The 26,617-nt window shown below is 40.3% G+C and overlaps 1 protein-coding gene across 2 annotated transcripts in view; it reads right to left on the reverse strand.

Moving 5' to 3' along the window:
* Positions 1–26,617, reverse strand: part of adgrv1 (adhesion G protein-coupled receptor V1) — a 156,241-nt gene that overhangs the window by 13,235 nt on the left and 116,389 nt on the right. For both annotated transcript variants that reach the window (XM_079686151.1, XM_079686150.1), the window contains 3 exons: positions 20,306–20,484; positions 16,680–16,837; positions 9,356–9,477 (listed from right to left, as the gene is read on the reverse strand). In XM_079686151.1, coding sequence (XP_079542277.1) covers positions 9,356–9,477; positions 16,680–16,837; positions 20,306–20,484 — 459 coding nt within the window. The remainder of the gene's footprint in view (positions 1–9,355; positions 9,478–16,679; positions 16,838–20,305; positions 20,485–26,617) is intronic.

Consider the following 26,617-nt stretch of genomic DNA (forward strand, 5'->3'; position numbering starts at 1 on the left):
CCCAAGACACCGGAGTGTCAAATACCACAGGGCCGTCCCACATCTCACAACACCCATCAGCGGGCGGTGACGGCAGACAGAGATGGAACGCACAACGCACAAGTGTGTGGATGTGTTTGTGCATACAGGTGCACACAAACACACAACCTTCCCTCACACACAGAAGTTTAGAAATACGAAGAGTTTTGTTCAGTCTTATTTAAAGTGAAAAGAAATGTGCATCATCGAGTCTCCATAAAATGTGTTGAGGAGCAATCCTAAAAGACCTGCATGCTCTAGATCTATAGAACTGATTTCTTTGATTGCCTTGTTTGTGATAGGGCAACGCAAGGTCATTTTATTTATATAGCACTTTACAACACAAGAAAATTCAAAGTAGAAGAACTTTTTGTATCTCAGCCTGTGGAGTGAGACTATGGAACAGTGTGTGGAGCTAAAGCGATGTCCAGACATTAACCAGTTCAAGAGGAAATACAGATACATTATTTTCTCATGGTACAGGGATGGGGAAGGTGTTTGACTATGTGTATGTGTATATGTGTATACGTGTGAGTATGTAGGTGTGTATATGCATGTACAGTATGTATATGTGTATGTGTGTATGTATGTATGTGTATATGTATATATGCCAATCAACAGGTAAAGCAGATTAATAATAATAATACAAATAATAATTAATAATAATGATAATTATTGCAGATTTTAGATTATAAATAAATCATTTAGGGACAAGGGGGTGAGATTAAATAAGATATACTTCTTCTCACTCCTTTTCTCTGACTTCCACTGCAACATTTGTTTTGTAATTATTTATTTTACTTGTTCAAAATAAAATGTATCAATCAAAAAAGTGCATTAAGCATTGAGAATGCATTTAAAACATCAAAAAACAGTAATTTAAAAAAGAGAAAAAACCAAGCTAAAACACAAGAAGACTTGTATAAATTACAAGAAGACAAATAACAGTGTATTGTAATCATCATTACTCATGTAGCGGTGGGATATTGACATAGAGAAGGGACTATAAACAGCGCTGATGGACCCGCTGACTGGATAGTGCATGTTTATGGGTGTCTGTAAAACAGGAACATCCAGCTTGTAAAAGGGGAGAAAAGGGCTGTGAATAAATACAACACATGGAAACACCTCGCAGGTCATTAGTGGAGTTTTATAGCTTGATGTTACTGAGAGAGTCTGTGAGTGCTGAACATAAATGTCTCTGTGTGGACAAGAGAAAGACATTTACAATACTGTATGTCGATTAGGAAATGACATATTTATGGGTTGAAGGACAGATTAAGTGTTGTGAAGAGAGTGACTATCGACAATCTTAATTTGATCAGATACAATGAACTTTAATTATTCCAATTGAGAACATTGTTTGTTACAACATCATGTCTTTGCACATGCTCAATTATCAACAAACAGTTAATTTAGGCTTGTAACTAATTCACCAGCACTCGTATGACTTGTTTGAAGTGAATATACTGTATCTGCACTTTCTTTGAAATTCAGAGTTTGAATCTTTAATGTTTTTGCACTTAATGTATGTCGCTTAGGCTTAAAGCGTCAGCCAAATGTAATGTCATATTTTGTGCCTCTACTTTGATTCCATGCTTTAACGTAAATGAAACTGTGAAGCTGGGAGTTCTCTTCTAGCCCTAGGTGAGTAGTTTTTATTGCTTTAAACTGAAACAAGAAACAAATGAACTCCCCTTGCGTGATAACATGAAACACACAGCAGCCGGGTGTGTGTTCACGTATGAGGGTGTTCATGTGCGGGTGTGTGTGTGTTGCCATATATGACTGTGGGTGATTAGTACAGATCATTATGTGCAGCCGGAGGAACAGGCTTTACGACCGCAGGTCTGTTATGTAACTGTTCCCTGGTCAGTGGAGGCCACGTCTTTAGAGATGGAAAGCTCAGAGCAGAAGGAGAGCAGGAAGGTCAGGGAAGGCTGAATAAAGAGGGACCATGAGGAATGATATGCTGTATGAGGGCAGGAACATTGGAGGAGGTGCACCACTTCTGTATACAGCACTACTTCTGAGAAATAACAATGCTACAAGTAGAGGAATAAGTGGCCAAAGAAGCACAAATATGTATTTTCACTATGTTACAAAGTAAAGTTTTGGTAATGGACGGCTGTTTGAAGATATCTTTCTGCAAAATGAGTTTCCTGGATATAACGCATTATTGAAAATAGTGAACATTTTGTCTCCTTCAAAGAGGACCATGTCTGCCTTCTTACATGTGTCTCTAAAATTGGACTAGAAGTTCAAAGAGAGGCGTTTTATAAGTAAAGCAAATATTTAATCAATACCTATGTACTATATCTTTGTAATACACTTGTGACTTATAGGCAAACATGGAATAGGAAGTCAATGATCCAACACGTGTACACTTTTGTGTCATAAAAATGAGGATACCAATCACAAAATATATTTATTTAGGTACAAAAGAATAAAGTAGGTTATTTTACACGTTTTCACCGGCCGCTACTTCACTTACTATTATTTATGTGTTTTCATTTTGCTGCAACTTGGATGTTTTTGTTCTTATTTTATTTACGTATGCATGGCATCTTTTTTTTTTAATATGATCGTCTACTAATTTGCCCTTTGCTTTTTGCTTTGTAACACTGCAATTCCCCCGCTGTGTGGCAGTTAAGAATGTCTGATTCCTTATTATACAACAGAAAGGGAATAAGAAACGTTTAGCTACAGATTGTCTTTGATGGGTGAAGGGGTCGAGTTGACAACAAAGTCTAACTCATATGAGTGTTTGCTGTTGCCTGCAGATAATTCTCTAAGCCTACTTCCCCTTAATACTAATCATTTGCAGGCTTCACACAGCTGATGTGTGTGGACACGTGGGTCTTATTTTCCATATAAAACACAGATATCCGGTGCCCTATTTAAAGGCCATTTCAAAGGTTGCATGAGGAGGCTGGGGAATGAATTGGATTGTAATGGAGCGTGGTGCCGCTCCACCGTTGAGGATGTCTCTGACTGAGAGTTCACCAGCAGAGGAGGCGCCATAGGAGGAGATAATGAGTCGTGGTGCTGCCGAGATTCGATTATTGTCGTCTAATTCAGCAAGATGTGGCCCAGATGTTGATCCAGAGTGGAAAACGATAGATGGAAGGAATATGAGAAGAACAATCTGTGGTCTGAGTTTAAAAAAAGTCTAAAAGATGATGAGTTTCGAATACCCTTCTCCAGACCGCAGGTCGCCTTCTACGAACACAGCGCTCAATAAGCAAAGCGTCATCCTTCCTCTGCAAAACAAACACTGTTGTGCACAGCTGTAACATCTGCAGCTGTTTAATGGTGTTCACTAATCAGCTGGTGGGAAATGTGCCACACCAATAACAACAAGGTGAGCATGGAAAAAACTCCTAATGGAAAAATCTCTGCATGAAGGAAAGAACAACAACTGCTCGAGAGCTGCAGAATAATGACTTCCAACCTCAAGGCAAAAAACAAAATGGAAAATATAAGCGTGGAAGACCTGAATAAATGATGAGATGTTTAAAGGAGCAGCTTTTGGAAAAATAACCAGAAACAGCCTGTATAATATTACAGGATAATACTTCTATTTGCAGTTGTTCAACACACTCCTTTTTGACCATTAAAGGGGCCCTATATTCATGCTACTGGGACATGTCTCCATGCTTTAATGTTCAAAAAGCTCTTTATTTTTCTCCTCATACTGCCTGTGCTGCAGCAGCTCTTTTCACCCTCTGTCTGAAACCAGAGCCCAGTCTGCTCTGATTGGTTAGCTGGCCGGCTCCTTTGTGATTGGTCAATTGCTTAGAGATGTCCCGCCCCTTAGCCTATCACGTATGATGTGTTGGAGCGTAGCCAATAGAAGCGCAAGAGATACATAGTGGTCAAGAAAGTATACAAAGGAGTCCAAATGAGACGTTTCAAGCAAGTGGGAGTGCGTCGGAGAGAAAGGAATTTTAATAATTCCCTAACTCTGATTTAATTCCAGGAGGCCTTGCAGTGTTTTGCCTAATATGTAAGAATATAATTTGTTACCATGAAATCTACATTAAGAGTAATTATGCCAGTGGCAACAACTTTTGGTTAAAGTCTTTTTGTGCAACAGTTTTTTGAAGGCCTTCTATAAATAACTATTTAATCAGAACTTCCTGTAAATGGCACCAGCATTACCACATTAATTAACTTATTTAATATCTTTGAGACGAGCAACTCTTATCAATTATAATGAAATGTAATAGCTTTTCAAGGTGTACAGATGAGAAGTATATTTTCAGACTGGTTATCAGGATCCCATTTGCTTTCATTAAACTTTAATCGTAATAGAAATGCCACAATAACATACCTTTTACTGCTTTCCCTTTCTCACTCACAGCCAAATAAATTAAGCTTGCCACACACACACACACACACACACACACACACACACACACACACACACACACACACACACACACACACAGACAGACAGACAGACAGACAGACAGACAGACAGACAGACAGACAGACAGACAGACAGACAGACAGACAGACAGACAGACAGACAGACAGACAGACAGACAGACAGACAGACAGACACACACACACACACACACACACACACACGCACACACACAAGTCTAATTGAAACCATGCTTAGGCCATGGAGTTTCCAGGCAAAATGGTGCGTTGTGAAAACTGGGTCAGACGAGTTTGTTTACTTCTAATCGATGTCCTTGGACACACTTTAGCTTTGGGGATCTTTACCTGTCTGTTCCACTCAGATGAATCCATCATTATTCCGAAAACCAAGAGGCTCCCCTTTCAGTCTGAGCTTGGACGCTGCAATGTACGAGCGAGGATTTCAAATCGATTGCCAAAGTAGTTTTTTTCTTCCAGTGAATGCTGAGATTGAAAACGTGGCTGCGAGGGTTAACTTGTCGCCAGTATTAGTTTTGCCTCAAGCCAAGCGCAAGCTGTAAAGGGAGGCAATCTATTAGGCCGGCGTGAGGCTCTTTTATGTTGTGTTTTCTCCTCACAGTAGAAAGGTAGCTGATGGGTGATTTAGGTGAGATTGTGTCTAGACCCGCATGTTATTTGTGTGAAAGCAGACTTTGGAGAACTGGAGGCAGAAAACTCTGAGGCCTCATGGGACTTAGTAAAAGTTAAGAGCACATAAATCACTATACATGGAATAAAAAGAGATTAATCTGGGGTTTACCTCGAGGCTAAAGGCTGGATCTTTGAGAATCTAGGAAATATATGGTCTCAGGACAAAACTGAGAGGCTCCTGGGACTTAATCAAACACATTCAAATCACTACAAAAGGAACAAAAGAAGTTTTTCTTCAAGATTAATGCAACATTTTCACCTCAGTCAAGAGAAAAATGAAAGTAAAAAAAGAAACTGAACATTAAGGAATCTAATTCACACCTAATAGTCCGCTTCTCTGGTGCGCACCAGACCACATTACATTGTTTCATTTTTCAGAAGGTTCGGTTTGCGTTCACACGGGCAAAATTCAAACGGACTATAAACTTTAAACACAAGTCATGTGCTCGGAAATGCTGTTCAACCATTGGTCAGACATTAAGGGGGTTAAAAAACGCAAATCCGGAAATTTCTACCGGAGCCTCCGCCATGGAGCATCGGCAGGTTATTTTCATGCTGCTGTTAATCTGGAGAGTTTATCAACAGCAACAGCGCATATGATTATATAATCAGACAATGTACGATACAAAACACTATAACACATATAATGAGAGAAGTTCTGCAGTAAGGAGGGGCGTTTCACCGAGGTCAGGTGGCTCTGACTTTTATGTATAGTTTTTAGTTTGATAGTTGTTTTTACTGTTCAACACTTCATTCTGCTTCACTCTTTCGCTAAGGATTTTGAAGACACCCGCGTTCTTGTGACACGTAAATACTACGCTTCCTATGTTTTGGTGCGGACTGCGTTCACACCAGCGATGAACCGCTCCAGAGTTCACTAGCAAGCGCTCCGAGAACACCTATTTTAGCGGACCAGAGTCCGGTTGTTTAGTTCACTTCAGAGGTCTCGGACTGCGTTCACACCGACCCAAATGAACCGCACCAAGCGGCTAAAGGCACCAGGGTTCGATTCAACCGCACTATAAAAGGCTGGTATGTCGCACAACGGAAAACAACTAAATCCTTCAATTGCTTCTACGGGATTAAGGCAGGTTTTTCACATTAGCCAAAAGCTGGAGTTGTGCCTTGTAAAAAACATAAAGTAAGAGCACAACAGAATCCAGAATCTAAGAAATGAGTGGTCACCCTCAGGACAAAATGAGTGTGTTGCAGATTCGTAAATAGAAGTTATATCCTGTAATTTATAAACTTGATGATACAACCAATGACCACTGAGTGTAAAGAGCACCTCCACACTATTGGTCGGCTGAAGAAACTGACCACCTGATGTCATAGAGTCAGACAAACCCTATTGGAGCTCATAAAGAAGTGTGACATCGTCAGTCCACATTGACATCACTTTTCTTCATTAGTCACTTCACCAGCGGGAGAAGTTTACTTTAGTGCAACTCTGTTGTCTTTGCCATGTGGATAACACATATCACCGCCGGTTAGCACAGACCTGTTATGACACACTTTACAGGCAGACGGTGTCTCTCTGAGGAAGACTGGAGAGACCGCAACATTTAGAGAGAAGGCATGAAAGAAAAGAGTCTATTGTACCGAAGAGAGTTGGCGAGTAGACACATTCTTCTTCTGTCTTTTACATTCTAAGTGCTTTACAGTAAAGTTAAAAGTGTTTGTACGCGCTTTCAAGTCAAAACTGCTTTAAAGATTGTAGGTCAACCCTTTGACAAACTCTACGTGTCAACCTTCTATGACAAAATCATTATTTAAAGGGCCCCTGTCATGCTTTTCCGGTTATTACCCGTCCCCTTGCTGCCCCAGAACGCCTCGTTGGAGATTTGCCATTGTTTGCTTCCTAGGTTCTGTGACGTGTGAACACCCAAATCAACAACAAATGACCGGATTGGCCCAAATGGACCAATCCGCGGAGCCCCTCACACACCAGGATCCCTTGGCTAACTAACAGGGAGTCCCATTGACTTGCATAGAGCTCCCTGAACGCTGGTAATAGACGAGTTGGGATGGTGGAGAAATGCTCTCCGCAGACCCATTCTCCAATATCAAGCCACACTTATTGTTTTTACTTCAGCTGTGAGTGTTTGTGTATGCTCAGGATGAGTTTAGCTTGTTCTCGCTGTATCGGCGACCCGGAGAACTGTCCGCTCCTCGCAGCAGCTCGCAGCAACAAGCCTCGCAACGTCCCGACCAATCAGAGCACACTGGGCTCACAGGGAGGGGGGGGGGGCCAGGAGCCGTGTAGGACAGAGAGTGAATACACATACTATACAGAGATGCTGTATGAGAAACCAATGTGATTTTGGAAAATTGCAAAGTATAAATCTATTCTAGTAGACCTCAACAATGGAAATATGATCAGTAGAAATTGCCATGACATGGGACCTTTAACATTTTCTCTGACTTTGACTGAAATGGAAATCCAAACTGAAAGTGACTTGAGTAAATCCCAACATGATTAACGATTGTCTGCTTTGTAACTGTTTTGTTATGCTCGATATCAGTTTTAAATGTCTGGGAGTTTCCAGTTGATGAGAGATATAGTTGGTGAAAGAATGATGTTTTGGCCCACTATCTCTTTTAACTCCAGCAAATGAAGGGAGTAGGGAACAAAGAGACAACAAACAGACAGACTCACAGACAGAAAGGAAGGCTTCAGAGAAATGGGACACAGTGATAACCCTCTCTCTCTCTCTCTCTCTCTCTCTCTCTCTCTCTCTCTCTCTCTCTCTCTCTCTCTCTCTCTCTCTCTCTCTCTCTCTCTCTCTCTCTCTCTCTCTCTCTCTCTCTCTCTCTCTCTCTCTCTCTCTCTCTCTCTCTCTCTCCTCCTGAGGCTCTTCTTTTGCCTCAGCCAGCACATCAAAGCAGGGCTTCAAAGTGGGATAAAGAAGCCTTCATCACTCTCTCGCCAGCCAAGTCAACAAAACATCAACAGATGTATATATAACCAAACAAGCACCAGTCTATAAGCCAAAATCATCAATATGTTATTTGTTGTGACTCGCAGGAAGCACCATGGTTTTAGTGTCCTGATATCCTGATATTATTATTGTGTCCTGAATCAGCCTCATATCCCCATGTGAGCACAGCTTTAAAACATTTGGCTTGAATGTAAAAGCATGAGCATTACAAAACACTTTTAGACCAGTTTCATCGCTAACTCTGCACTCGGGACAAGATGACAGCTTAAATGTGTGACGATGATAAAGTTAATGAAAACACTAATAGGCGCGTTCACACCGCAGTACTTTTCCCACTTTAGTTCAGAAAAAAATCCAGAACTAAAATTAGCTAATGAGAACCTTTTTACCCCCTTTTCCGTCCCTGCTAGAGAGCAGGTACTTTCGTGGGAGTAAAAAGGTTCCTATTTCTGATCGGCTGGGCGGATTGCAAACCACGCCCCGTAAAACTCCCAAAAGGTTTTGTGAAGCCGCCATTTTATTATCCTCGCATTAGCATTATTAGCATTAGCCCAGCGCACAAACGCAGAGAGACTAACTTATGGCAACACAAAAGCAAACTTGGGAGCGGTGGAGATGAGGAGGTGTCGGCGTTCTGGCGATTTACTCGGAAGCCAGTCCCCAACTCCGGGGACTTCCGGCCGGGGACTTCGGGTGGCAGTATACGCCGTGAAGTTGTTTGCGGCCTGCCAGTAAACCCAAAGCAGAAGAAGAAGAAGTGACGTCAGCGGCTTCATTTGCCTAATCCACCCCCAGGGACTTATTCCGGAATGAACGCGATCTGTACTTAGTTCATGAGAACTAAAGAGTTCTCATGAACTAAGTTCTGATGAACCTTTGTGGGGAAAGTACTGCGGTGTGAAAGCGCCTAATGACACTAAAAAGGACGCTTATGAATAGTAAATGAAGCTTCTTAACTACACATAGAAGGAAATGCAATACAAAGTGCAAGCTGCTGCTGTTGATGAAGTGTCTGAATAAAAAACAGGATGAACTAATTAATAAATAAGTAGAGAAGTAAGCAAGCAGACAGAGCTAAATCCCAGATCAAATACATGCAAAAAGGTCATTGAAAATGTCTTTTCTCACTGATTGTGCTGTTATGTTAAATGTTTGTTTTTCATGTTCTTGATATTTGTCTGTTGATGTTACACATGGAGCTGCTGTGATGCAAGTCAAATTTCAGACTTGATCTGACCAATAAAGTATTATCGTATCGTATTGTATCGTAAGCATGTCTACAAACACACAGAAAGACAAGACAGTGAGCTCACCAGCAGGCAGTTGAAGATGACGAAGACGATGAGCATCCACAGAGACCTGTAGCTCATGTGAAGCCCCGCCCACAGCCACACCAGGGAGATGAGCAGGAACAGGTAGAGCACCAGCGGCACCTCTGGAGCACAACATCACAACAGAGGAGGTTAGAAAATATGTTGTGCACAAGTATGTCATCCACTTACTAGACCAGGGGTGTCCAAACCTTTTTCTCCGAGGGCCACATACGGAAAAACATACGAAGGGCCGCTCACCTTATAAGCTAGCAAAATCAATCAAAGGTAGGTAAATGATGCTTTAAAAAAAAAAAGCCTACATAACAGCTTTCCAATGGGTTATATTTATTTTGTTATAACAAGAGGAAATATGAAGGGTATATTTCAGCGAGTTATGTAAATAAGTTATTGGGCTTTTTTCTTATCAACATAGATTTGTTAGAAAATGTTTTCTACTTTAATTGACTGAATTTATTTGAAAAGTGGGATTATTAACACATGAATACTGTGTCATATATTTTTACATATATATTTAAGAATTACAATATAAGAAAAGCACAAGTTTCGTTATAATTTTTTAATTAGCTGAGGTAGGGCTGCTCGATTATGGCAGAAATCATAATCTCGATTATTTGGGTCAATAATTGATATCACGATTATTAAAAACGATTATCCATTTACTCCAAAAAAAAAGTTGAACATTATGTTTTTAACAGTTGATTACCCTGAACTTTAAGTATAATTCAACTGAAAAAAAAAAAAAAAAAAGGTTTTAAAATACATTTTATTTCGATTATGTTGTTTTCATAATCGTTGGAAGCCAAAATCGTAATAGCGATTAAAATATGATTAATTGAGCAGCCCTAAGCTGAGGGCCGATTCAAAATGGCTCAAGGGCTGCATTTGGCCCCCGGGCCGTAGTTTGGAAACCCCTGTACTAGACGCTTAACCCTCCCATATACACTGTGGGCTACATTTCCGCACATCATGTGAGCCATTCCTCATATTCACCACCGTTAATACGTTCATCTGTATATTCCTTTTCTGCCTTTTTGTTGTATATCTGCACAGCTGAGCCACTTTGAATCCTGATATACTGCACACTACAATTGAAAGCATGTTAGCCACATTTATATACCTTAAGGAGAGGTATTGGTAGGGTGCAAATTACAAGTATCTTATCAACATTGACGTATATATTCTCACTGATTGATTCACTAGAATAAAAGGTGTGTTCATGTCGCTGCTATTCATGGTCCAGAGGTGAAACTTAGCAACATAATAACAAGAGGTTTTAAACAAACAGCCTATTGGACAATTGCACTCAGTATTTGACACACACTTTACTAAATACAGCTCTAAACCTCACACACACTTTACTAAATACAGCCCTAAACCTCACACACAGTTGTCACCAAAGCATACAAACATATGACTTTGTGGTCAAATTCTCACTTTTGCAATTCATATTGTTGATAGTGGACACACACAACTCTGCACACAGCATGCAGAAAAATAAAAGGCATCAGCTGTTTTTGGACCAGGTCAAGTGTTTCTTAGATAAGCATGACCACAGAGAGGTCACTCTGCAAGCGTTTCCAAACTGAGGATAGATACATATTCCTTTAAGCCGTTTCCCCTCTGAATGATTCATGATGTGAGCCTTCAAGAGAACATCTCACACTGAAGTGGAGACTAAATTAAAGCCTTTGACGGATTTTTGAACTTCATCCATATCAGGTTGTGGTGTTCCTCTTGAAAAATCATTTCCTCATGTATTATTGGAACAGCTAATTAGAGGACAAGCACAATGATCAGTGCCAATCAGGAGCCGGCTGAGTCACTTTGACGAGTGAGTCATCACCACAGAGCGAGAGCTTGTTTCTCTCAATAAAAAAATTATCAAGGAGAACATGACGGAATATCTTTTTAATGAATGGGGTCGGTTCCTGGTGTTTAATAAACTCAATAGCTTACTTCAGTTTTCATGTCAGCGTAGATCGAGCTACGCAAATAGAGGCAGAGATTTGTTTTCCAGTAGGATGGTACAGGTGTAATGAAGTCAATTGAAACGCTGTCAACAGAAAATACACCTACTGTACATCATGAACCCCAAACCCAATGTGGCTTGAATGGTGGTGCTAATGTTAGATCCTGAGGGACGTTATCAGGGATCAATTGTTTGCAAATCTATGCACAAATACTAAAAAAAAAGTTTTGTTTTTGTTTCAAGATAACATTTCAAACTACTAAGATGGTTTTCAAGCTATCACAATTAAAACAAAGTTCAATTTATTATGATTTGTTAGCATTAGGTTTCATAAGTAATAAGCTGATTAAAAGAGGCCAGAATATTGGGGATGATAGGCCCAGAATGAGCTGATCAGATTCTGGCCACTTTATGATGTCATAACGATGTTTTGTCTTGTGTAACCATTAGCCAATCACCAACCAGGGTATATATCTGAGACCTTTGATATTGAATTAAAACAGTATAATAGGGGACCTTAAACAAAAAGAGAGCTCAAAGGTCGATTTTAGACCAACGATTTTGATGACATTTCTGTTTTTCTGCAACAGAAATACATTTCAGTTGCTACTATAAATATCATTTGGCATCCATTTATGTTATTTGCTTCCTAAGAGTGTGTCTGAGAGCGTGACGTACCATTGATAATTTACAGTCATGCCCCATACGGTCGTCTTTCCTTTACCATATGGAGCACACTTCATCAAATGGAAAAGGATGGCAAAATAAGATGAATCACATTTATAAGATAACAGATGGAATTCAAGGCGACATCTTCAAAATCAATCGCAAGACACAAATGCTTCCGACTCCAATGGTAAATGGAGCAATATGTACAATATATATATATATATGCCGTTAAAAACTGTGCAATATATACCTGGCTGCTAAATCCTCAGAACTGTTACAGGATATGTCTTTTTGTAAAAGGTGTAATTTCTTTATTATGATTTATTTTTGTATCTTTAATACTTTTGTACTGTATGCATGCTTCTAACATTAAGCTCTTTTCTGCTGTGACAATGTAAATGTCCCCTCTGTGGGACTAATAAAGGTATTCTGATTCTGATAGTGTGCCAATTGAAGACGACAGTGCTGAGTCAGCCTTCAGCCTGCTGCTTGGTGTTATGTATGACAGACTGTACAGTTCACTTCACAAGTAGCATGGAAACACAGGGCACTGCTCTGCACAGAGAGCCCTCACCTAGGTGCCACTTCCTCCTGTCAGTCCCGCCCTGCTCCATGTTCCTTATCTCACTGACGCTGGCTGAACCCAGTCCTATTTTCTCAGCCTTGTTTTGCTCCTTTTAGGGCCTTTCCCATTGAGCCTGATTTAAGACTTTATTCATTCTGCCAATACTCTGGTGATTGTTTTCCAAAGCTTTAGCTATTATTTCACACCTAATCTCTTTGTGCTTTCTCTTTGGTTCTATTTTGGTGCAGGGAGTCAGAGTAAAGAAATCCGCTAAATCGTTTTTCCCTTTACTTCCTTCGACTACTCAAACCTTTCGACTCTTTCTATACAGACGAATGTCTCCATGTCTCTCTTCTATTTTGCACATCTGTCTCTTTCTGCTAGCTCCTTGGTTTGAGTTTTCCAACCATGTAAGCACATTCCAGTCTGAGGACAGGGAGGAGCTCCCACAGTAAGAACAGCTTCCCAGAGCCAAATGCTGACTGACCGTTTAGCTTGATACCACCAAGAAGGAGCGGAGGGAAGCAGGAACACATTTCCCACTGTGTTTGTGCATGTATTTGTATCCGTGTGAACATGCATGAATGCATCTGTAAGCCTTTGCACAGACACACTAGAAAGTCTCTCTGCTAAAGACGTGAAGGTCATATTTCTGTCTGGAGATAATACAAAGTAAACAAACGGATCAAAGTGATTTTCTTTGGACAAGAGGGAGCTTTTTCTCTCCACAGGAGCAAAGGCCTCAGATACATTCGAGCAGATTTGGTTCCTGGTGGGGGAAGACAAACTGAGAGGGGAACGAGAGTTCAACAAAAACAGCTGGAGCAGACACACAAGACAGCGCTAACAGAGGCCACAGCTGTAATAACAGGCTGTCGTGTCATAAGTGTGCAGTGAGCAGACACAAACACCCAACACAAAGATAATGTGTGTGAACCAAGTGTGAACATTTAGGCACTCAGAGTATAAGCTGTTTTCTATATTGTTTACATGCAGAAAGTTTTCATAATAAGAGTAAAATAAACAACACAAATATTTAAAGGGGCCCTATTATTATCCCTGTAGTGTGTTATAAGTTTTTGTGCATGTGAATGATCTGAAAAGGCTAAAATCCCTGTCCTCCCCCCCCCCTGGTTTCAGACAGAGGGTGAAAAGAGGTGCTCCAGCACAGGCAGTATGAGAAAAATAAAGAGCTTTTTGAATATTAAAGCATGGAGACATGTCACAGCAGAGACACAACATACGATTATGTACCTGAAATTGAGCATAATGTCAAGTAAACGTAGCATTACGAATATTTAAGAATAATTAAACTAAGATCTCTAACAACTAGTAGACATCTAACATGACCAGTATTGTATACATCTTATACCAATTTTCTTTTAATAGACTTAACCTATGTTTAAAATGAAAATTCGGACTAAAAGTAAAAATGATATTAGCTGTAGAGTACAATATTTCTGGGTAGTACAGTAACACTCTTCGACTACGTCTCATGAATATCGGGCCAATAGTTTTTCCCATTCTTCTGTCAAAAAGCCAAAAAGAACAACTGCAAAGCCTCACACTCCAAAGGTCAGTCTCATCCATCACATTTACAACTTTATATCCACATCCCAAGTGAAGTCAGGGAACATTTGAAGTCATAAAAACATAGAACAATAATAGCTATTCACTCAACCCTGAAAGGCCGCTCACTTCCCTATCAAAAGAACATCATGTTTTTTTAAGATCAGCTTCGATAGTGGCTCAGTGCTTTGTATTATTCTGTCCTGTGTTCAGTTCAGTTTGTTGATGTTTCCTTGCTGGCATGCCTGACATTGGCCACAGTGGAGTTCCAGTATCGGCTGAGGTGCAGGTACATGTTGTGCAGGTGAGCGTGCAAACACACACACACACACGTCAGGAGTCCTGATATATCTTGCAAGCCCTTATCAGTTGTTTGCTGCAGTATGGCATTTGAGAATGTGGCCAATCGAAATGTTTATCGTCTAAATCGCATAATCTACAAAAAAGACTCTGCACGAATGATTGACAACCATCTGTTGAACATGTCAATACGAATTTGGTTTGCTGTCAGACCACTACACTTGAAGGACAGAAACATATCAGGGTTGTCGTCAAAGTTCCTGTGGCTTTAAAACCCGTACAGCCCATAGAACAAGCCGAGGCGTAGTCCGTGTTCAGAGAAATAAAATATGGCATGCCTCTCCCTCACATTTGCTTTATTCCCCTTTGTTCTCTGGACATGTTAAAACAAAGCCTGGATATATTGCAAAGCGCTGAACACTGTGTGCTGCCAAAAGCCACAATAAAAGAAAAGAGAAATTAGTCCACTGAGCCCACACTGCTTGAGTACATGATGAAGACATGCTCATATATCTGTCCTTATAAACACCAAAGGTTGAACCAGCACGGATCTCTCACTGCATGAACTCTGACGAAGAATGTCCAAGTCTGGTGTTTTTCAAATACATTCGTGTTCCCTTTCATGTGCGGCCTTTTCCCACTGCAGCTGTTCAACACAAAACTGGACAAACATATTCACACCTCAAGGGCCGCTCTGTCCTCTGTGCCGGTGCCAAAAACACTCAGTCAGCACTTTACACTTGAATAGCGTGTGCTGTGCTTACCTTTCCCGGCATTTGCTCTCTCGTTCCCTCTCTGTGTAAATAAGGAGTTTTAGAAGCAGCCTGCTCTGCTTCCTTTCTGTTTTTTTCTCATTCAACACACAGCACAGCACCATATTCATCGTTTTCTTACCCCTGAACTCACCCTAAACCTATCCTGTCTGCTCTTGATCTCTGCTCAATCCCTCCATTCTCCTGGCAGGCAACAATCCTACAGTCTGACCTTTACCCTCAGCCTGCTGGGCTCTCTTGTTATTAATGCACACGTACTGTACCTGCAGCTCAGCAAAGCTCTGTTTTGGTTTCCCACACTCCTTCAGAGGCCACACACAGTGCGTCGGGCACACCCTGCTCACCAGCCACAGGACTGGCACTAATTCAGGCTTTGCTTTGTCATTGGAGGGCCTTGACTGAGCCAAACAAGCTAAAGCCGGCTGACTCTCACCAACGGCCGCTGATTGCTGCCGTGGTACTGAGCGGCTTGGATCTTCATGTGTGGGCGAAATGACCGCCTGCATCAGATAAATGCTTCTCATTCATTCTGACCGTAACTCTATGAGGGTCATTTTTCTGCAAACACTGATCTTACATAAAGTAGGAGTCTGAGGTTGTTTACACACATCACACTGCACTGCATTGGGTGCATTCAGGGCTTTAAAGAGGACATATTATGCTCATTTTCAGGTTCATATTTGTATTTTGAAAAGGGTATTTCTTTTTCTCATACTGCCTGTGGTTAGATGGTTGTGATGGGTCAACTGCTTAGAGATGTCCCGCCCCTGCACACATCAGGTAAAACGAGTTGGAGCGCTAGCCAATAAAAGTGTGATTGTTACATAGTGATGTCACTATGTTACTGAAGTAAACAAAGGAGTCCAATGGAGGCGATTCAGGCAGGGGGGTAGTGTGTGGGAGAGACACTCCATATGGAGGGAACACTGGGATTTTAACCTTAGCTGGGATTGTAACCTTAGCAGACCATTTACATACAAAGAAACGTACATAACACACTACAGGAAAGGGAAACCCACAACAAGCATAATAGGGACCCTTTAAATGACCTTTAATGTATGTTTTAAAAAGGTTTTGGAGTTGCTGTATAGAGTGTTATAAATCTATTTCAACATATTTCCACGGCTGAATGCGTGACTGTCAGCAACTTTTCATTTAGAAAAGCAGGTATTGTTTGCTCTTGTATAATAAATCCCTTAGGTACACACACAGCAGACAGACACAGAGCCTGTAAGCTGAGCAAAATACCGGCTTAAACCTTTAGCCAAAATCAGCACCAAAAAGGTGGATGTCGTCTGGTTCAATGAGGGCGTCCTGGCAGCTGGTTACTTGTTTTTCAGGTGTGTGTTCATGTGCACAGAGATTGTGTGAAACTTGAGAAATGTTATTTTGAGTCCTTATCTTTTTTTATACACAGACTCTGAACTCTATGTGTTTGTGAACGCTCAGATTTGTTACCTGTGCTGTTGGTTCGTCCGCGGTAAATGTCGTCGTAGGCCTTCCACTGAGGGGTGACCTGGTAGACGTGGATGAAAACCACCATGACAGCAACCAGACAGATGAGAGGCACCAGCACCGCCGTGCACAGAGCTGCATAGATGTTTGGGATAAAGCACCTAGAGAGGGGGAAACACTAAGTGTGAGTGTATGTGGACAGAGAGGGCAAAAGTAAACACATCCTCTTCTCAAGTAGAAGTACAGATACTCGTGTTTAAAAATACTCTGGTCAAAGTAGAAGTACTGACTAAACTTCTTCACTCAAGTAAAAGTAAAGGGGCTTTGAAATGTACTTAAGTAAAAAGTACCCATAACTAGCAGCTGTTTTAAAGAGTACCTGACCTCCCTTTATATTAATAGGACAATAATGTCATTGTTAGCTAATGAATGTTTCCATGCTGAACAACGGCAACGTGACAACGTTTTCATTGGTCCCTCTTCTTTAGAGAAGACCAGGAAATGATGGATACACGGATCGTGTTCAAATCAATTGGCACGCAATGACTCTAAATAATAATGATCACGCCACCAAACACACATTCAAATGAAAGTAAACAGCCTGTTTGGAAAATGTAAAAAGTAAAAGTAAAAAGTCGTCAGAAAAATATAGGAGCGGAGTAAATTACTGATACCAGAAAAATTTACTAAAGTACAGTAACAAAGTATTTGTACTCCACTACTTCCCACCTGTGGGAAATAACCAGAATGAAAAAAAGGTGGGGAGTGAGTGAGTAAAGAAACGTCGTACTCTAGGTAAGCTCTGGAAATTGTAAACATATTACATGCTTATATTGCTCTTTACCTAATCAAGTTAAACACTTTGTTTTTTTTCAAAGTTTCACAAACAGGATCTGGCCTCTGATCCGGCCTAAGACCCCAGCATTATTGCTTAACAGCAGCTTTTGCCTAAAACAACAAAATACGGATGTTCTTTAAAACTTCAGAGGCACCAGGTCACCACCCTGCAGCTACAGCGGGATAATATCTAAGGCCAAAGACGCTTAAAAGATTTTTTTTCTATTTAAAGGAAGAAAGAACATTTCAAAGAACAAACAACACGATACATGGGTCTCCTTCTTTGACAGGGAGATACATATGGAGTGGTTATGTGAGTTCAAAGATATCGTGAAAAGGATATCTTGAAATTGTGGAATTATTTTTAAAAGCCATCTATTAAACACCTGAACTTTTGAAACAACATCCATAACATTCATCTGGCTGCAACTTTCAAATTATGTATCTAATATATCTTATTCCAATCACTTGTATATAGACTCTTATTACACTATTTTTTCAGTTGTATTGTGTTGCACTGTTGGAGGAGCCTGTGACCTAAGATTTTCCTTCACATAACTACACTGCAGCTATGTACGTATGACTCATAAAAGCCTTGAACCTTGAACTATGGTTTCATTACAATTAGTTATTTATCTATTGGTATGAGATATGGTATCCCCTCTGTCCCGACAAAACAAGCTCGGGGCAGGGTTTGGTGGGAGCCTGGAAAGCAGATTGGACCTCCCGGCAGACTTCAGGAATCACATAGGAGTTATTGGAGATATGCTATAGCCATAACATAATGGGAGGAAAGACAAACCTCTGCCAGGAATACAGTCAGACTATGAGAGTGTGGACTGGAATATGGATGTGTGTGCTGCTGTGGCCTTGTGACAGCATGAGATCCTATTGTAGTCTCACAAGAAAGTGAAATCTCAAAGATTCCCGCGGTCAATAAAAACAACATTACCCAGGGGCCCATTTCACCGACTTTATAGTATGGCAAGAGAAAAGTAAATAGAGTGAGGCCTTTCATTGTGGATTTTAATAGATGTACTGTAGGGACTGACTCTTCTATGGCAGTGTGTAGTGTCTTTGTTAGCACCTAATATAAAGGTGTAAATCAAGTCTATATTAAAAGAGACATACATGCTCCTGTGGTAGCCTTTGCCTCGCGTAATGTAATGGCAGGACATTCAAGTTCTATATTTACATTTCCACGGGTAAGACTATAAAACACTAACTACTTCAATTACTTGTGCAAATCAGCCTGTCCAGGTAACATAGCTTCTCATGTTAGACTCAACTTGTTAAATATACATCGTTTTTTTCAACTCATGGTTATAAGATTTACTGCACTGGCAAAAACTAATCAGGTGATTCATCTTTGAAGACATTTTTACGATCTGTTCGGCTCATAAACGGTGCATCGGTAATGAGTAATGAGTGAGAGAGGACAACATTCAGGGAGAAATTCTAATGAATAAATTCAAGGCTCAAGTGTGGAATCAGAAAAGTTATTGACTTTGCAGGAGGTAATCATTACACATTTGATATCTTAATCATAAAACATGAAAAATGTCTCTTATTGAGGCAGATTCTTTCCATCCTCCTGGATCCATCTTCTTTATATTCTTACAAATTATGTATTTTGTCAATTGGACTGTCTACCTCTTACAACTATTCTCTTTGTTCGTCTTCACACACACCATCTATTGCATAACTGTCAGTCCTGAGCTGTTTTTCAATTTTTTTTCTCCATTAATTGTTGGGTTTCTTTGGGAGTTTTTCCTTTTTCTAAAGATAGAGGGTGAACAAACTGTCGAGCCCCCCTAGACAAAAGGTGTAATTTGTGATATTGGATTGAATACAAATTGATTGATTGACGGTTAACAACAACAACAGCAACCGTTGTTATAATATATATGACACAAATACATACAATATGGGACAACAAGCTTGCTTTTGAAAGGCCTGGGCTTGGCACCAGGCAGAGTGAAACTGAGATAAATTGAGTTGTTGACGGCTACCGGTTCACACACATTAGGAGAGAAAGAGGGAAGGAGAGAGGGAGGGGATTGAAGGGCTGCCTCATTCCCTGAAAGAGGAAGGTACACTTCCAGGGGAACTGAATACCCCTCTGTATCCTTCAATCTCTCATGTATACGCTCACTGTCTCACACACACCCACCCACAGGAAACACGCACACACACACGATCCCAAGGATAACAGCCACACCTAAAACCTCGTATTTTTAGATGTGATTTCAGTATTTGACTTCGCTGGTCACGCAAGCTTGATCACACACAAGACGACCCCTGAAGCAATTACGCTGCTAGAGTTTACTTTGGCATTTACTGCACACACACACACTTAGGCGCAGACACACCTGACATTGTGCATGTTTTTAAAAAGTGATCTCACCTGTTGTGTTTAAGGAATCAGGTTCTAAACATGGATGGCAAACGGTTATTTTTAGCTCACACACAAAGCCTAACATTATATGGGTTATTTCAAGTTTCTCCCTGCTGTGGGAAAGCCTCCAGCCCTTAGGGCTAAGAATCAAGTTTCTATGTGGGGAGACGCGTTTGATTGGCTGAGCTGCCTCCTCACATGATGTCACACGATCAGGTGTTTTTTGTTTGCTCTTCTCTAGCCTGAAGTGGAATTTACCAAACCCTAAAAAAGAAAGTGAAGTCACTGAGATTGATTCAGGGGAGCTTTAAAAACATCTCCTCTTATGAAAACAGATTACGTCAGGTCTAAAAAACACGTGTGTGTGTGTGTGTGTTTTGCAATGTCCACTCACACGTCTCCTTGCACCAGTCCGTACACGCTGTGAATCGTCCATCCGAAGCCGCCGAGCAGGACGATCACCAGGACGATGATGACCATGGCAGGAAGTCCCCAGCCCAACAGGAAGTAGAGCAGGTGTCTGCGCTCCGTGTGCTCGTCGTTCATCACCAGCACCTGCCAGAAGTTCACCGCCTGGGTGCACAGTTTAAGAAAACAACATGAGTGTGAGCGGTGAAGCAGATATAATAATTATAATAATAAAGGTTTATTTATATAGCACTTTTCATACAACACATGCAGCTCAAAGTGCTTTACAAAATGACACATCATAACTTTAAAATAAACAACAAGAAATTCCCCTCAAGGCAAGGTAAGTTTATTTATATAGCACCTTTCAACACAAGGCAATTCAAGGTGCCTTACAAAAAATGAAAGACATTAGAAAGCAAAGATAATAAAAGAAACATTAAAAGAAAAAATACATGGATAAAAGTTACAGTGCAGTTTAAGATATGAATAGTTCAATTAAAAGCAGCAGCAAAAAGAAAAGTCTTCCGCTTGGATTTAAAAGTAGTCAGAGTTGCAGCGGACCTGCAGGTTTCTGGGAGTTCGTTCCAGATATTTGGAGCATAATAACTAAATGCTGCTTCCCCGTGTTTAGTTCTGACTCTGGGGACAAAAAGCTGACCCGTCCCTGAAGACCTGAGAGATCTGGATGGTTCACAATTTAGCAGGAGGTCAGAAATGTATTTTGGGCCTAAACCATTCAAAGCTTTATAAACCAGCAGCAGTATTTTGAAATCTATTCTTTGACACACAGGAAGCCAGTGTAAAGACTTCAGAACAGGAGTGATGTGATCCACTTTCTTAGTGTTAGTGAGGACTCGAGCAGCAGCGTTCTGAATCAGCTGAAGCTTTCTAATAAATGTTTTAGTGAGACCTGTGAAGACACCATTGCAGTAGTCCAGTCTACTGAAGATAAAAGCATGGACAAGTTTTTCCAAATCCTGCTGTGACATCAGTCTTTTAATCCTAGAAATATTCTTTAGGTGATAGTCAGCTGATTTAGTAACTGTTTTAATGTGACTGTTGAAACTCAGGTCAGAGTCCATGACGACACCTAGATTTCTGGCTTTATCTGTTGTTTTGAACATTGCAGACTGAAGCTCAGCGCTAACTTGTATACGTTCTGCCTTGGCTCCAAAAACCATTACCTCAGTTTTGTCTTTGTTTAATTGGAGAAAGTTCTGACACATCCAGTCATTGATTTGTTCAATGCACTTAGTCAGTGTTTTAACAGGAGAATAGTCTCCTGGTGAAATGGTTATGTACATTTGTATTTCATCCGCATAGCTATGGTAACTTATTTTGTTGTTTTTCATTATCTGAGCCAGTGGTAGCATGTAGATGTTAAAGAGAAGAGGCCCCAAGATGGAGCCTTGAGGTACCCCACATGTCATATTTGTCAACTCAGATGTGTATTTACCGATAGAAACAAAGGTTTTTTCTGTCCTTTAAGTAGGATTCAAACCAATTTAGAACTGTTGCCGAAAGTCCCGCCCAGTTTTCTAGTCGGTCTAGTAATACATGTATGTTGTGTTCAACAGTGTCAAACGCAGCACTGAGATTATTTGTTAAGAACTTTAAAAGGTACATGCAGCAAAATATAACATTTTATCAGGTTAGACACAAGGAGGTAAAATGTATGATAATAAATATCAAATAAAATAAAATAAATAATGGTTTCTCTCTGACAGATAGGACACAAGACAACTGAGTCGATGCAGCAATACAATATAAAACCCCATAAAAAAAAGTGAACATATAGGTACAACAGAAATACAAATAAAAAGATTAAGACCTATAAAAGAAATAAAACAAGGTAGGTAAATAATAAAGACTAAAAGAACATTTAAAATAGGGGGCTGCTAATGAAAAGCTAATTGTACCAACACAAACAACAAACTGATATAAATATCATATGTATCTTTCATTTTGTTGTATAATTTCATTTTGTATGGGTTTAACCCTCCCGTTGTCTTCGGGTCAAATCTGACCGATTTACTACTGTCATCAATAATAACTTTGGTTATACTGTAGTCATAGTCTGAGCTATGGTCATAACTTTTTTGTTTTACATTCGATTGCGTTAAGGCTTCATGATATCCTTCACAGTAGACATTTGAACATATACAATTGCTGATCACCACTTTCATTGCATTTTGGATGATTTAGTCAACTTTGTAACACCCATGGTGTTCCCGGTCAAAAATGACCGCCATAAAGAAAAGGAATTAGTAACTATCCGGATCAGATAAAACACACGCACACTCAAGATGTGTCCCCCCCCCCTTATGTGCCCATCCCCCCACATGGATCAGTCACACCTGGCACATGCAATACATGTTCAGTGTCTATTCTTTGTATATTTACTGCAGTTTTTCATGTATACCAGTAGTCTGATACAATATGTACAGTTTGAAAGGATGTTAAAGGACATTTGGTGATGGTTAATGGTTTTTGTGTTAATGTAATAGCATTTAAAATAGGACCGGTCAAATTTGACCGCGAACACCAAAGTAAGGGGGGGGAAACAAAGACAATAGGAGGGTTAAATACACTACGATCAATATTTCAAGATATTACGGTACTTAAATTAATTTCTTCCAAAAAAGGTAAAAATAATATTAAAGAACAAAGAAAAGGATGAAAACAATAGGAAATGCTCCATCTACAGATAAGTGCATATTTTACTCTACATACTGTAACAAATATTTGTCCATGATGACATCAAGTAATTGTTGAATTTGTTTTCCCTTTTTTGAGGTGTAGACGTTTCTTTTTTAAAGTTTTTTTGTAAATTGGCAACAAAGCAAAAACAATTTAGCCGGTTATCTAATTTTCCCAGTATTTTGAAAGGGGCAGAGCGTTGGAGAAAAATCTATTATACAATCTCTTTCAATCTTTAAATCTTTTTTTCTTAAGTCTTTTATAACTCTATATCAAAACCAAAATGCCTGTGTGAGGGAGTCACTCTGAGTGTAGAATTTTTAACATTTCTATGATGGGATAATATTTCTCAGTAATCACGAGAGGACATTTGGTCTTTATTGTGAGAAAGACACACACATATCCACAGTGTTATTACACCCACAATAGCTATATTTGCTTGGTAATCTAGCAGGCTTTGATGGCCTCATCCATGTGATGCACTGAGCCCCGCATTGTTACATAAGCAGCTTATCTGAACACCTGTTGGTTGCAACACAATGTCTTATTACTGTGTCAGCAGACAATTACATATCCTCAGAAAATGTCAAAAGGCTGCAGTGTAAAGGGCAAAGATTTTCAAGTTAGGCTCAAGGGGAAAAACAAAGTAGCTCTCTATTATTGATCTGTGGAGTATTGGTGTCCTTTACTGCAGCTAGCCTCATGAAAATCCTTTTATAGAGATCCAACTTGAACTTATATAGGGAAAACGTAGGCTATATCTTCTAAACAATTCCTTCTTTTGTTCAGAGTAATACACATTTAAGCAACAGCTAATGAACAGCTGATGATGTGAGTGACTGTCCATCTGTCTGCTACGCTGTGATGCAACTATGTAATGAGGTTAAGGGACGCTGACCCCCCCCCCCCACCCCCTCTCAGATAACCTCTGACCTCTGTCTCTGATACATAACCATGTTGTATAACGGCTGATAAAAGAAACATATATGTGAGTGCACACAACACAAGAATACACACACTCAGGCTCATAATGCAGCTACATACACTTCAGTTGTGTAACAACTTGATTGTTTTGAGACAGAAGTGTGATGTCGGTCCGACTCAAGAACTGACTCTCCCTATAGGTACAGCTAATGGATTATGGGTAACTCAGCGGTTGCCTTTGAACCCCTCACCTACTAAATAATAAAGCAATGTGTTACAAATCTAAATGACTGGCCTACGGATCGATGTGCTTTCAGACTTTAGCAGGTCTTTCACTACAGTGTTGTTATGTAATATGATGCAGTCTCTCAATAAGCTGCCTCTGCAGTTCAGGAAAAGCTGGTCTGGATAGTGATTCAGTTATTGGCGGTTTTTTGGCATTTTGCCAGCACATATTCCTCTGTCCAACTATTGCATGCATAGCAACTCACACACACACACACACACACACACACACACACACACACACACACACACACACACACACACACACACACACACACACACACACACACACACACACACACACACACACACACACACACACACACACACACACACACACACACACACACACACACACACACACACACACACACACACACACACACACTGCAGTTATTGATTTAAAGTCTTCGTCGTGGTCTGAGATGGGTTGCCGGCGCCAACTCATATCAGCTACTTAGCTGAAAGCAGCTACCTGATAGAGGGGGATAAATGACCTGCGAGGCATCAGTGGGGTCGATACGGAGACGTTGATGAGGACAGAAATGTCTTAAAGTCACACATCAACCAAAGCCAGAGAGGCAGCAACATTTTCATTGTCAGTTAATGTCGTTTTTGTTGTTGTTAAAGAGATGCTTCATCATAGATTCACTTATTGGCAAATGTTCATCTGGAGTCCCTGGGCAAGTACATAACAATCAACAAACACTCGACATATAAATACTATATGACTGGTTTCTCCAAATGTACCATGGGAAAAAGAGTCTGTGCATGTTTCAGGCTCACCTTGAAGCCAATTCCAATAGTTGCAAACAATTAAAGGGGCCCTAATGTGTTTTTTGGGGGGTTTACCTTTCCAGTAGTGTGTTATACTGTATAGGTTTTTTGTGCATGTCAATGGTCTGCAAAAGCTAAAATCCCAGGACCCTCCAAAGGGAGTTTCTTTGACTTACTTTTTGAACATTAAATCATGTAAAAATGTCACAGTACAAGCAGAAAACACAAATATGAACCGGAACATGAGCATCCTAGGGCCCCTTTAAGAAATGGCCTTGGAGGTTTTTGGCAATTTATGAAAAAAGTTACAAGTCATTGAGTAAGAGTAGGAATACAAATCTAAAAATCTTTCCCGAAAGCAGAACCTTTTCTCCCTGTTTGAACCCCTTCTGGGGTGAGTCACAGTTTATGTTTTCTCCACTAGATTGAATCAGCTCTTTTAACTACAACCATGTGTTTCCAAACTTGCTTTTTACGCCAAAACCTTTCATCTCACGACCAATTCTCGTCACCACTCAAATTCGAACACTTCAAAAGCCACATGAAAGCCTTTGGTCTGAGCGCTAATCCCTTAAGATATCTCACAGGTCGTCTGGTAAACAATCAGATATGAAAAAAAGGGCTAATCCTATAATACTCGACCTATAGTAAAGTATGTGCCGGGGGAGATTATATCCACTACATAAACAATGATTATATTCCCTTACAAACGTCACACATCGGCTAAGAATGAGGGTTGATGCAACAAAACACAGTGACTTACGCAAGAGGGGGAGAGTTTAATTGGGGACAGCTCTCCTCTGTACACTGGTCTGGTACATTAAATACAATTACTGGTGAATTGCGTGTCCTTTGTTAATGTGGTAGAACCCACTTAAACCCAGCCTAAATGACTCGTATACACTCTTGTTATCTGATTTATTGTTGGACACGGAACAACAGTTTTAAGGGATTTTGAGTTATGACGACAATGGATTAGACTATTTATTTGGCTGTGAGTTTACCTTACAGTTTTCACAACATGTTCAGCCGACACCCAGTGAAGGGAAGCTGGTGTGCAGTCAGTTGGAAAAAGAATATGTAAATCACACGCTGATAATAGGCAATAAAAATATAAGAAAAGTTGCAGCCTAGTTAAGGTCAGCGGATCATATTTAAAATGTAATTTCTCACTCTTCCTTAGGCAGCATTTCATGGTGGTCCAACCTCTATTAAAGGGGCTGTTTTATACTTGTTTGAGTTCTCCCTTTCCTGTAGTGTCTTATACAGGTTGTTGTGCATGTCAATTGTCTGCAAAGGCTAACATGGGAGAGAGGGAGAATCTCTCACACACAAACCCCCCCTGCCTAAAACGCCTCAATTGGAATCCTTTTTTACTTCTGTAACATAGTGACATCACTATGTAACAGTCATGCTTCTATTAGCTAGCGCTCCAACACATTGTACGTGATAGGCTAAGGTTTGGGACGTCTCGAAGCGGTTGACCAATCACAACAGAGCTGGCCAGCTAACCAATCAGATCAGACTGGGCTCTGGTTTCAGACAGAGGGTGAAAAGAGGTGCTGCAGCACAGGCAGTATGAGAGAAATGAAAATACGCATAATAAGGC

The sequence above is a fragment of the Notothenia rossii genome, assembly GCF_949606895.1.
Source record: "Notothenia rossii genome assembly, chromosome: 6".
NCBI classification, from domain to species: Eukaryota; Metazoa; Chordata; class Actinopteri; order Perciformes; family Nototheniidae; genus Notothenia; species Notothenia rossii.